This window comes from Accipiter gentilis, chromosome 32 (assembly GCF_929443795.1).
Source record: "Accipiter gentilis chromosome 32, bAccGen1.1, whole genome shotgun sequence".
Classification (NCBI taxonomy): domain Eukaryota; kingdom Metazoa; phylum Chordata; class Aves; order Accipitriformes; family Accipitridae; genus Astur; species Astur gentilis.
Window position 1 is genome coordinate 20,583,814 of NC_064911.1, and position 13,152 is coordinate 20,596,965.

The window sequence follows — 13,152 nt, forward strand, 5'->3', positions numbered from 1 at the left end:
CTCGCAGAGAGGACAAGAGATGTGTAGAGTCACTCTTAGCCCAAGTCACAAATTCCACGTTCAGACTCTTAGGCCACGTCTTAAAAGCCACTTTTGCCGGGCTGCATATTTTGAATTATGTTATAAAAGAGCCTGAGAAGCAATCTGATTTGGTGGAATGAAAGCATCCAAACATAGCGGGGCTGGTCCTCTCACACTTCTCATGCACCTTCCACTCAGTTTGTCAAAAGCCAACTTTTGCACCAAATCACTGGCTGTACACAAGGTAACAAATAAGCATCCAAGCAAGTAAAATGCAGACCTAATCCATCAGATTTACCTGTGCTGTCTCATGGAGTGGCTGTTTAGACAGTCCACAGAGAAAACAGATGACCTACCACAGCTTTTCTCTTCCTATTGAAAGAGGATCTCCTATGAAATTTGGGTTTCTTAATTATAATGAAATTTGCTTCATGGTTGCAAAATGAGAAATCTTCAGTTTCAGTACATCTGAACCAAGTGATGTGCATAAGCCTTCGCTTGTCTGATGAACCTGAGCATTGATGTACTGCTGCTGTGCGACCCTTTGAAAAAGGAGCCAACATCTAGAACTTCCAAACTGTGTTATATTAAAAGGGTTTACTCAAATTGCTGTCTTTTTAACAAAGGCCAGAAGTCAAATGGCTTTTCTCCTCATTTACTACAAACCCAGTTAATGAATGGTTAATATCACAACACCATTAGAAAGAGCTGTGTAGGGAAAGGCACCTGTTCTTAAATAGTGTCCTGATTTGAAGGTCATTTAAAAATGGTTAAATAGGGCACATCACCTTTCCAATCATCTTCTGTGACACTCCTATCCTATTTTGAATGATGGGCCTACTTACAACAGCCCAGATGCATGGTTTATGATATAACCCCATTAACAGATGTATTATGTATACTAGCTGGAATGGAAAAAATAAACATTCATTGCCACCCCACAATTTGCAGTATATTATATATGGCTATCCTTTTCATACTCTTTGTGTGACTGGGATTCAAATATTCTCCCAGCTCTGACAGTGTTCAACACATACAGAATTAGTTACATGCAGATATTTCTGAAGCATGTCTCACTACCAAATCATTACAAGACAACAAAAAACTGAAACATGAATAAAAACCTCAAACGCTTCTAGAGCATGGCTCCCCTCAAAAGCGGCTGGGTTTTGCCTTAGCTAAATAGATCACAACAGTGCTTTCAGAGCTGTATCGTCTGTGTTCCCATTCTTATAAGGGAGGTCTACAGCACTGAATTGTTAAGAATACATAGCTTTTTCTGGGTGAAGACAGGAATCTTCTCAGCTAATAGCTACAACAGCTTTTGAAGAAAAAAGAAAAGGTTGCTATGTGGCTTTTTACACTAGTAAGGTTCATCTGTTAAGAGACCTAACTGCAATGACAAGGAGTGGCTAAAAGCCTATTACAGGACACTGCTTCTTGAAGAATCACTCCAGCTTTGCTCCCAGAAACAGGTTGGTGTAGCAGAGAGAAAGGCAACAAGCCTAAGGATGACCTGAGGGTGTCTCGTACATTTGGAAGTTTGAAGCCTGCTTTAATATTGATCTAAAAGAGCAAGTATTGGTAAAGAGAGTGGCATCAGGACCCACACATTTAGGTGGGTCTGACTTGGTATCAGAAATCAAAGCTTGGTATCAGTCCCAAGCCCTGTGGGATGGGGAATGTTTTCGGAAGAAGGGACCAAATCTGGGATTGCTGACTTCCTGCCAAGAACTGTGCCCCGTGCTCTGTGCTGGTGACCTCCCAGAGGAGCAACAAATCTTGGACTGTGACATGTGGAGCAAAAAGTGTTCAAGAGCTCTAAAGGACTGTTCTCTGTGGTCAGGTCTGCTGAAAAAAAATATGTTGTTCTAGGTTAATACATTGACATGGCAGTTTAAAAGGACAGCTTAAACACATATACAATTTCAGTTTAGATGAGCTTAAGGTGCTTCTTTTTCACTTAAAAAGAGCTCAAGAGCTATAGTAAAAACGTTTAGGCAGCTCGAGTTCTGCAAAATGACTATAATTCATTTCTGAAACTTGGTTTCTATTCACATCATTAATGATGCCATAAGGCAAAACAGATTGCCAAAGAATAAAATGCAGTTTAACTAAGATACTCTATACTAAGTAAATCTATAGAACATGTAGCACAAGACTCACAGACCAGTGAAGAGGAAAGCTCACACTTACAAAATCATTTGCTCTGTAATTCTCTTCCCCTTTATTGAGCCAGCAAATCACAGTCACTATAATAAGACTCCTTTGGAAGCCTCAGCAAAATTACATTAGTAATATTCTAAATATTGGGAAGTTAGACCAGGATAAAAATACACAATTTATCCCAGCACCAGCTGGCCAAGCTGCTGGAATTCCTTTCCAACAGAAGGAATAAAATACTACATACATTCAACACAATTTAGTATTCAAATGAAATCTACTATGGTTTGTTGAATTCAAGAAGAAAATGCAGTATGAAGTAGAAACAACTTTCTGTAAATATGGGCCACCAAATACTTGAACATTCCTTGGGTCACCTTTGAAGCTTTGCTAACTACTTTAAACAGCTATATGTACAGTCAGAGATTACCCTGATTTAACTTAATGGGTACTGAGAAAAAAAAAAATAAAATCTTTTGGAAACATTCTTCCTTGCTAGCAATCAGAACAGCCACATACAGCCCAGTATCATCATCCCCAGCATGAAGCTCTTACCAGCAAGCTAAAAGTCTTGCAGAGGCAAAAGGATACATATCCACAAAGTACAGAAGAGTCTAGTCTGAACGCTCCCTTGGAGGCATTGCAACTGTACTGCTCAGAGCCCCACTCTCAGACACTGCTTTTGTGAGGGATTTCAGTTGCATCAGCCCATTTCAAAGCAGGACTAACAGGACTAACCTAGTTGTGACCAACTGGTGAATCCAAAAGAGACTGCAGAAACATGCTGCTGAACTCTGGCAGTGATGACCAGTAAATACCACAATGTCCTTCCTGGATGCCCACCAAACTTATCAAAAACTGAATGCCCTTTCATGTCTACTGTATTTATATATGCTATATATATGATATATCAACACAGTATATATCATATATATATAGATATCATATATCATATATGTCTATAGAAAATCACATGCACATTTCTTGCAGGCAATTGACAAAGAAAGAATTCTTGTTCTGTAATTTTTTAAATTTACTAGACTGACTTTTAGTCCTGGACAAACCTGATGTAACATCTTTCCATATTGCACTTTCTGACAAAGATTTTTAGAGTAGTGGTGCCAAATTTGCTGCTGTTAGAACTTTGGTATGACTTGAGAGGTGCTGAACAGCATGTCCAGTTTGCACTGTTATTCAAGTAGGAAGTTCAGCTCTTACTGCCTGGCAGCTTCTGTTAACTACATCTATGGCTAAATCACCGAATTTACATTCCGGTTAATCTCTTTTTGGAGAAGACAATGTATTTGCAAGTACAAGTGTCTTGTGAGGACAGCATCTAGAAAACGAACTATGCTGCAGAGTAACAACGGAGTTGAACTAATGTGTTTAAAAAGGAAAGATTGTATTGTTCTGACACTACAGGCCTGACTTTCCTCTTATTGCACAACGTTTAGACTGGTATAACTCTTTTGACTCCTACGGGCTCACCTTTGATTTAGTTTACCAGTAGCAACAGAAGAATCAGGTTGTGCATTTGCTACACTCAACATTCACCAACGTGAAGGCAGTTTTAACAATGTTGTACAGGAGACTGGAACCCAATATCTACTATTTTGCTGAGACTGGTAACTCAACTGTGTACGGGAATATTCAGATAGTAAGATCTAAGGAGAAATTAAGCTGCATGGCAACCTTCTCCCTCAATATCCAAATAGCGGATTTGTAGCTTTAAATACATCCTGAAATATAATACAAAGTGCAAGAGTAGTTTAAATTTAAATACAGTGTTTATCTTATTAGTTAATAGATTGCTAAACAAGATGTAAAGTACACATAGGCATAAAAGCTTACACCATGATCCGCAGTGCCATGCTATGCGTTAAGTGTCAAAGTTTGGCATTTCACTTGCAATTCATGCTATGTTTCTTTGGTTTTCACCCCTGCTATTAAGTGGAAGAGCACCTGCTTTAGCCTGTAGTCATGGGGCACTTTATCTCTTTAGAGGAAACAAAAATTTGGTACTGGGTCTCTGTGCTCTTGATGCAGAAATACCATTACTATTACTAGGAAAGCTAAGGACACAGGGGGGAACGTACCACATTTAGATTACTGTACAGTTCTGCAGTCTCTTACATTTAGCCAATACTTCCAACAAAATAGCCCATAATAAAGCTTGGAATTGAATGTTGTCTTTTGTTTGTTACCAATAATGCCTATAATACCAGGCTTTCATAGCTGAGCAAGATTCATACTGTTACAGTCATGTTTATATCCACATTCAACTTCCTTTTATTAGAAGTATAATACTGCACTTTATATCACAAATGTATAAAAATATGGCAGATAGTGTCATAACAATACTTTTCTTTTAAATGAGTATATTTAAAAAACAGACAGTTATTTTCCATTTATATATATATTTATATATAGAATAAAATACTCCTGATGCAATATATAAATGTTACCGTTAGTTTTTTATAGAAACTACTGTAGCTGTTGCACTGCTTCACAATGTTTCAAACAGCTCAAAATAACTTTACATTATAACATAAAAGATATGATTATAACAGTACGATATTAGGTCATCATAAATAAATATTACAAATCCTATCAAATATGGAAAGTTAAAAAACAAATTTAAGACATACAATTTAACTTTAAACCCTTAACAGGGATACACTTTATCACATAAACCCCACTGTTTTAACTAGGCAGCAAAAAATGTAGTAAGGGCATAGGTCTAGACATGAATGTTTTCACCCTTCTAAGTGCCAGTACATACCAGAAGTCTCCCAGCTTTCAGACAGAGATGTGCACTAAGCTGGAATGTAAATGAGAGAAAACGGCAATGCATTTTTCTCCCTAACCGGCACACTCTGCCTGGCATCCAGTGACATTTCTGATGACTGGTAATTCAGAATTCAACTTGTTTTACTGTATAATCCCTGACTCTCACTGTGGTGCCAAACAGCATAGCTCCACATGTACATATTGCACACCTTTATAAAGCTGAAAATGCAGTCTTACCATCACCAGAACCACCACTGCTCCCCCACGCTGATCTCCGCCCGAACTGGCCTGTTTTCTGGAGTGCAATTACAAGGCTGTCTCTTTCAAATCATTCAGGTTTGGCATTCGCGATCGGTTTGTTCGGTTATAGGTGTGCCCGTTCTGTCCGCTCTTGGAAGGCAGCTGATCGGAGTAGGGAGGCCCATCGCTGGCACTCCTGTTTACTGGGGAGACGTGCCAGGTAGGTTCCAGCTGGCTTGGTAACTGCAGCGTCGGCCGGCTTTTCGGCTGAGGCTCTTGCCGCACATTGCTGCTGCCGCTGCTGGAGCTTTGACTCATGGGGTGAATTCGCACTTCAGAAAAAGAAGCTTTGGCTGGCTGACTTGGTAAGGGCTGGAAGCGAGGCTCAGCAGGGACAGGATGGTTTGACGAGGAGAGGTGTAAGAGCTTTCGAAGAGATTTTAATGGCTGGCTCTGAAAGACATGTGGAGAAGCACTTCACCTTCTGCTCTCCGTCCTATCAGACTTCCTATAACAAAACTGTCATATCCTAAACTGAACACCTTGAACCTCACAGGACTTCGCTTTTAATTTGTATTCATTTGGAATATTTCATTCCAAGCTATGACTACACACCTGAGAAAATGTCTTCTCATTATGGTTCAATCTATTAGCTACCTGAAAAGATGGAACCTTTTCTACATCAGAAAAAAGAATTGTTCCCATCAGTTATTTTAACCTTGTTTCTTATGAAAACGGAGGCATAGGCAGTTGCATTAGCTGTCTATCTGTCACTACTCCTGCTATTAACTTCAGAATCTCAGCCACTTTTTATGAGGCACAGATATCAGAAATCCAAAGTTCCTAAAAATTCTGTGAACGTCAGTTAGGGGTTATAGAGAGTCTTGAGTAATCATCTGCACTGAAGTAAGGGCTGATGGAACTCAGCAGTTAGATACTTTGTTTGCCGGCAGCTGGGTGATAAGCTGCTCTAGACCCTCACAGCTTCTTTGACTGGTGAGCAAGCTGAAGGAAAATGGAGACATGGGGTTACTGAAATGGGTAGCAAGAGCCTGGGGAAGCCTGAGTACACAAAGTGGTATGAAAACAGACTCATTAAATTCCACAGCTCACAGAGCAACTTGCTTCTTCAAACACTGCAGCTCCAACAAACCCTCTTCTTCAGTTTTCAATGCTATAATGGCAACAGAGCACTGCACTGAAGCTACCCCCTGAACCCCGCCCCCCCCAGCTGGTTTTAGAACTGGAGAAAATAAAGTTGCATTAGTGCAGTGCTGCACTCCAATAATGTAGCCTGCTTAAACCGCAGTCTGTGCCAGCTGAGGCACAGCCACGCCGTGATGTGGTCATGATGCTCTGGTGACTCCATCGAGTATCAAACTGTTTCAAGCCACAGCGTGCCCTTAGGATTCACCGTTCCTCACAGAGCTAATGCAAGGGCTTTTCTACAGCATGGCACAGCTACCACAGACCTCCACGGAAAGGCTGCTTGCCTCTAACACAAAAACATAACTAATTATTTCGAAAGGCTCAAAGACTGACACAGGGACATTTAGTGTCTCTTCTTTTCCTTGTCATTTGTGCCTAGATTTTCAAAGAATTATGCAGCGCTGCAGGCACATGATTTTTCACATTCAGTAAGCGGGGAATGGGAAGGTTGGGAAATAACGTCAAATGCAATTTTTCTATTCACCAGAGAAAAAGCTGTCAAGATAACTCAGTGATGTTAAAATACAGGGAATTGATAATGCCACTTACATGAGGCTGGATTTCTGTCATCTTCTCAGGATGCCAATCCTTCTGCCTGCTGCTCTGGTGATTAGAAGAATGAATGGCTTTCTGTAATGCCAAGAGATCCTGACCATCACTGCTAGGCATCTGCAACAAAATATTAAATACTTGTCTCCTAATATATTCTTAAGAATACCTGTAAATCATTTCCCCCTGTTAATTACAGAACCCAAGTGAAGCCCATTACTGCAGTAGAATTGCAATGACCTCTCGATATTTTTCCCCATAGTAAGAGCAAGTGGCTGTGGATATCATGCAGATTTGCTATACCCTTAGCCCTCAAAGCATTCACATGCTGTTAGTGTTACTTGCTGTAAGAGAGAGCAGTTAAACAAGGCTTAAAAAAAAAAGAAAAAAAAAGTTGAGCCTCATCTTCGTTTAAAAAGCATTCCATACTGCAGTTAAGACCATGGATCAGTTCTATAAATTTGTTCCTGAGTGAAGCAGACTAAAGTCTCTCTAAACTGATGTCTGGTTGATTTTGCCATGACAAAACCAAGAGCTTTTCCTTTCCTTGTCTTTCTTCTCCTCCATAAATATCCCAAACTAGAGCAAAAAGACATCCCCCCCTCCCCCAGCTGAAAATCCAACAAAATTTATGGCAGAAGATATGTAGAGTTTTCTCTCATTTCAAGAATTCTAAACAAAAAAAAAGAGGACAGTTAAAATGTAACCTATTTTTAATGCAAGCTGTCTTTTACCATGAACAATAAGGACAAACAAAAATACAGCAGAGGCATAAGCTAAAATGTAGGTTCCAGACAATTTGTTGGTAATATTTGATTAATTAAATTTATATATAATGGAGCAGTTTTCATTAAAAAATGTATTTGCAATATAGCTATAAAAAACCAGGCTAATTTTTTTCCTGACTGAAACAGAATGACACAGTTTAATTTTAAACATACATGATTTCACAACTATTTTCCTCCTTTAGTCTTAGTCCCAGAGCTCATTCTCTCTGGAACTGTGTGTATTACATTTTCAGTATATCAAATACTAAAAAAAAAAAATAAAAAATAAAAATTTTAAAAAATCTAGGCACAATCTATTTCAACAGAACTGCCAATTTTACTTAAATTTATTGAACTGGCCCAAGATACTTAACTGGCATGAAGAGATAGTGATCCCATGAAAATAAAACACATGCTGCTGTAGTCAGTAAAACAAGTTTACTGGAACATTTTACAGTGCTACTGTACTTAAAAATTAATACCATGGGTAGAGTGACTACAGGAAGCTTTTTCAAAGAAGAACTATGCTTTAAATTATTCTTTGAATTAAAAAGAGGAAAGAGGGATTTCTTGATGCTTGGATTCTCCCCGTTGGTTGAGTCTGTCTGCAATATAAGATACAAAAACTAAATGCATAGTATTTCAGTTCAAGAGATCTGTCCTTACTATATTAATTTTATTTATTTGTTTTTAAATTTTATTTCAACAATATATGGTATCAATCCTATATTTTGCTTTGGGAAAATATAATAGTGATTGAACGAAAAAAAGCATATGGAACAAATTCAAGGAACTCAATGCATATAAAAAGAGAGCGGTACACCTATTCTTCTATCCATGTTCATTAGGAATGCACAGTGCGTTTTGAAGACTTTTGCAAACAACCGGTAGGTCTTGTTGACTTTATTGAGCTTTGGATCAAATCCTGTAATTCTGGCAATCATTTGTTACTTATGATAATGACCTAAAGCAGTATGAGATTTCTTATTTTTATATAAATAAAATATCAAAGATACACTAACAATAATAGCAATTGGCTTCAGAATGAGCAGTTGATAGCTACCTCTAGAAGAAATAAGAATATTCTGTTTTTAACCTGTAAAAAGAGCTAGCGCTCCAAGAGGGATTATTTCAATTATGACAAAAATATGGCATCAACAATTTCATGTAGAACTGCAAGGGCACTGGCTGTTTTATTTTAATTTCTGTAACACAACCAAAGAGCATACCAATGGACACACAAACAACAAACAGAACTATCAAGTATTAAAATTATGAATGGGACTATTTCTGCCCTGCTCAGGTTTGAACAAGCATTGGACACATATGCTGTGTCTAGCATTATTCTGCCTACGAAAAGAAAACTTTATAATATAATATAATGATTATATCACAAAAGAGCATGATGGGTGCACTACCAAAAGCAAGGATTTTCAAAGAGCTTTCTGAGCTTCTAGATTCCATTCAAGTTAATGAAAAAGAGAGCCGCTAATTAGCATAGCTTGTTTAGGAACTTTATGGTTAGAAGAATTTCCTGTTTCAAGTTCAGTAAATTAAAAAGGAATCAAAGCATCGCTAGGAGAAATGCTCACCTGCAACTGTTTTTTTTCCAAAGCAGATAATTTCTTCAGACCCATAGCTTGTGATATGTGCCAAAATCTGCAAAACTCGGGCTCCTCTGAAGATAGCACGTATTGACACTGATGTTTGATACCCATGTGCACAACCCGCATGGGTATCGAATTGTTTGGTGTCAGATAACAGAAAAAACTGACTGTAGCAATCCTCAAAACCTTTTGCTACTTTACTGAAAGACTCCAAATAAGATGAAAAGGAGAATGGGTAAGAATAGCTCTGCAAAATGAATATTGCAGAGAATTCCTGTAGCTGCCAGTAACAATTATTATCCCATGGGGAACTGCACCTGGAGAACTCTAGGTAGAATGATTAATGGGAACAACTCTGCAGGAGGAAGTGTCAGGAACTGGGATCAGTTCTGGGCTATTAGAGATTTTGAGAATGACATTATTAAGATGATGTCTTCAATCCAGTTTCAGGTATCTTTTGTGACTCTTAGGATGATCACTAGCAAAATGAGACTTGCCAAAGGATATCAGAAGTGAATAGTAGCTAGCTACGATGTGTGCTCCTCAGCATTGTGACAGTTCTCAGGTCTAGTTTGCTATTTGCTGCAAGTCTGTGTTAGAGTAAATAAGTGGAATTTCATACTTCTAGGACTCTGTAAGAATTATAAGCCTCGGAAAAAACTTGGGTAGTCATAAGCTATCTATTAGATTTGTGAATATGAATTCACAGAAAACATTATTTATGTAGTTGAGGAGCTAATATTACAGTGCTGGTAACAGCTTTTACTACTGAAGTCAAACTTGGTGCAGAACTGAAGATAATAATTTTTGTTTGTGCTGGAAGATCCTAATGAACATCCCAATGTTTGTTAGGTAGATGTTCTCAACTAACAGGTGAAGAACAAAGAACAGTGTCTGAACCAGACACTTGTATGCACATTGGTGGGTACAGTCTATCCCTAGACACTGTCCTGTTAAACAGCTGTAAGTAGAAATGAAAAGAGTTTTTTCATTCTCTGCTTGGGCCCAAAATCAAGTTGATGTCAGAAAGCTTCTAGCTGAGGAAGCAAGAGTTTTATCACTACCTTGTTTCATTAATTTATTTATCTTCCTGTGAGGTACTAGCTTTAACTAGCCAACAAAACTTTCCCTTACGCAAAACCTCTCTCTCCCCCACTCCCCTTCCCCTCCTCTTCTTAAGAGTGAGAAGAAACAGGAGTAAAGATTATGCAAAAATCTGTCCTGTCTTGTAATCAGTGATGTTTTTGGTAGCTATAGATCAAGGTACTTGTGATTTAGATATTTTGGAACGTGCTGGATTTTGAGATGCAAGACAATCTGGTCTGTATTTCCTTCACACAGTTTAATGTGGAAACAGTTGATATACCATCTATCACCTGGGTTTCTGAAGTCTTCCTTGCCACCATGTCTGAATGGCTGGAATCAAAGTAGACTAGAACAGTACAGATTTAACACTTTGGTTTTGGAAAATGCATCACTAGAAGCAAGGGCCTTAGGTGTGCTAACCTTTCATGGACATTCTGATATCAAATAATCCTAGCGTTAATCTAGACATTTTGTTCAGCTGTGTAATGCAAATCATCATATTTGAACTGTGTACAGGTATCAGGATGAACAAGTTCAGAAGGAGAGGTAGATGCCACTGCTCTAAAACCTGTCCAGCAGGAAGGCGAGGTGCATTTTTGAGTGCTAGTTAACACACACATGCACATGTTCCATACAGTTCAAAGAAACTAAACCTCCCCACTCAACAATCACTTCTCTCCCCCAATTTTCAACAGACCAGCCCTCCACCAACAGCCAGAGTCATGCCACCTCACTCTGTGACAGCAGATATTTTGATTTAGTTACTCCTTTTCGCCAGGAGTGAGTGTGATTTACGCCATTCTGAGAACCTTCAAAACTATAACTGCAGTTACACTTACAGAAACACTGCAACTTTATGTAAATGACATTTGAAATATTTTACTGTTTCCAGAACTGTCAGGTGAGAATGAGATGAGATGATGTTAGTTTACTTCAGTTCTTAGCGAGATTTTCATTATAAAACTTTGGGAAATGTTAATATATCACTGCTTTCTGATGAAAGAGTCCTTTATCCCTCCCAAAAACTAGATGATAATGTAAAAACGTAAAAGACACCAAAGGCTTATACTGAATAACAAAAGCCACAATCCATTTCCCCAACAAAACGTAGGACATGAAGAATGGTTAAGACTCATCATCCTTATTCTGGCCATGTTGTGCAGCAAGAATATGGAGGCTGTTATCAAGACAATGCCATAAAAAGACTGGGAAGAATTCTCATTTATAACCATTTGATCTCCTCCTAATGGGTGTCTGAGATTATTCAAGCCCTGAGGACACACAATAATGCATTTGCTATTCTTGGAATGGCATCACCATATCCTGCAAAAGAATCTGCTCCAACATCAGCTTAAAACTTGCATCAAAACTGGCTCTCAAAGGGTCTGAATGAAAACAGATGCACAGGACTAGTAGGTGAAGAAATATTTGAAAAGGCAGATAAATAAACCCTGAACAGGAGAGGAATTTGACTTTCATATAATGAAGAGAGAAAATAAAAGACAAATAGATACAGGCAGGCATGATCATAAATAACACAAAGGTACTGTACTAATCTAGCATATTAAAACGGTATAATTCAAAACTGATAAACATATTTTCTGTTAGAAATACTGTATACTTACAGTTTGAGATTTCTTCTTTTTCTTTTTTATTGCCCTGAAAAAACCTTGTTTTTCTTTCTCCTTGAGCTGTTCTGAGTGACTGTTAAGGTTTTCAGGACTTTTCCTAAACATGAAATAAGGTATTGTAAGAGAGATTTTGTTTTGATATTATACATATTCTGTGTAATAATGAGATCTGATGCCAAAGAATGCAAATTATTGATTAAAGCAAAAAGATTCTCAATGTTTTAGCATTCATTGGTTCAAGGGTTACTGTACAAACACCGGATAAATAGTCTTATTAAATGGGATAGGAGGAACACAGTGTTAGAATAAAATGACTAGCTCAAACCAGTGAATAGTTATTTAGGGAAAAGGAAAGCATGCATGTCTTGTTTTTTTTTTAAGCCAGAATTTAATATTCAAACCAAAATATCACACACAAAGTCTTTTAGAAAAATAAAAAATCATATCTGAGAGAACATACAAATGGTGATGAGGTACAAAAGCACAGGTCCAGTTTATCCACTGCTTGCTGCAGAGCCAGGAGTTGCAAAGTTCGCCAGAGAGAACCAATTTCAATTGAACTTCCTGACCTTTGGTGACATGGTTCCAAATTTATCATCAGGGAAGCTGGTGATCTACTGTTGTCCATTTCAACATAAAAACTTCAGTTAGTTTGTTATGCGTGAGTGAGACAGTGCTGGCAAAAGAAGATGACCCAAAAGTGGAACAGGTGACTTGCCTGAAGACTGAATTTCGACCTTTTAACTTGTCTGCACAGCTGAATTAACTACAGCTGATAAATGTTACTTTAAGTATACACAGTAAACTACGTATGTAAAGTACTGATATGGGGTAAAAAGATGGTTTACGTAGAACATTGGTGAGACACAACTGAATGCAGTTCTAGTGCCCTTTAAAGTAGTTTGAAAATTGGAAATGGTGCAGGAAAGGGTCACAGAAATATTTTCAGAGATAGAAAGAATGGCCTACATTGAAAGAATCAGAGATTTCAATCTCTTTAGTATGTTAAAAACCACAGCCAAGCCAGCCCAAATATTTAGTTTCCTTGATTGTTGTGCACAAGTACTTATCCAGGAAGAAATTACAGAA

The 13,152-nt window shown here is 38.1% G+C and overlaps 1 protein-coding gene across 3 annotated transcripts in view; it reads right to left on the reverse strand.

Annotated features, from left to right (window-relative positions):
- Positions 1–4,637: 4,637 nt before the first annotated feature.
- CDKL5 (cyclin dependent kinase like 5) overlaps positions 4,638–13,152 on the reverse strand; it is a 131,443-nt gene continuing 122,928 nt past the window's right edge. For all 3 annotated transcript variants that reach the window (XM_049834839.1, XM_049834841.1, XM_049834840.1), the window contains exons 15-17: positions 12,058–12,160; positions 6,973–7,092; positions 4,638–5,667 (exon numbers count right to left, since the gene is read on the reverse strand). In XM_049834839.1, coding sequence (XP_049690796.1) covers positions 5,281–5,667; positions 6,973–7,092; positions 12,058–12,160 — 610 coding nt within the window. In that variant the 3' untranslated portion in view covers positions 4,638–5,280. The remainder of the gene's footprint in view (positions 5,668–6,972; positions 7,093–12,057; positions 12,161–13,152) is intronic.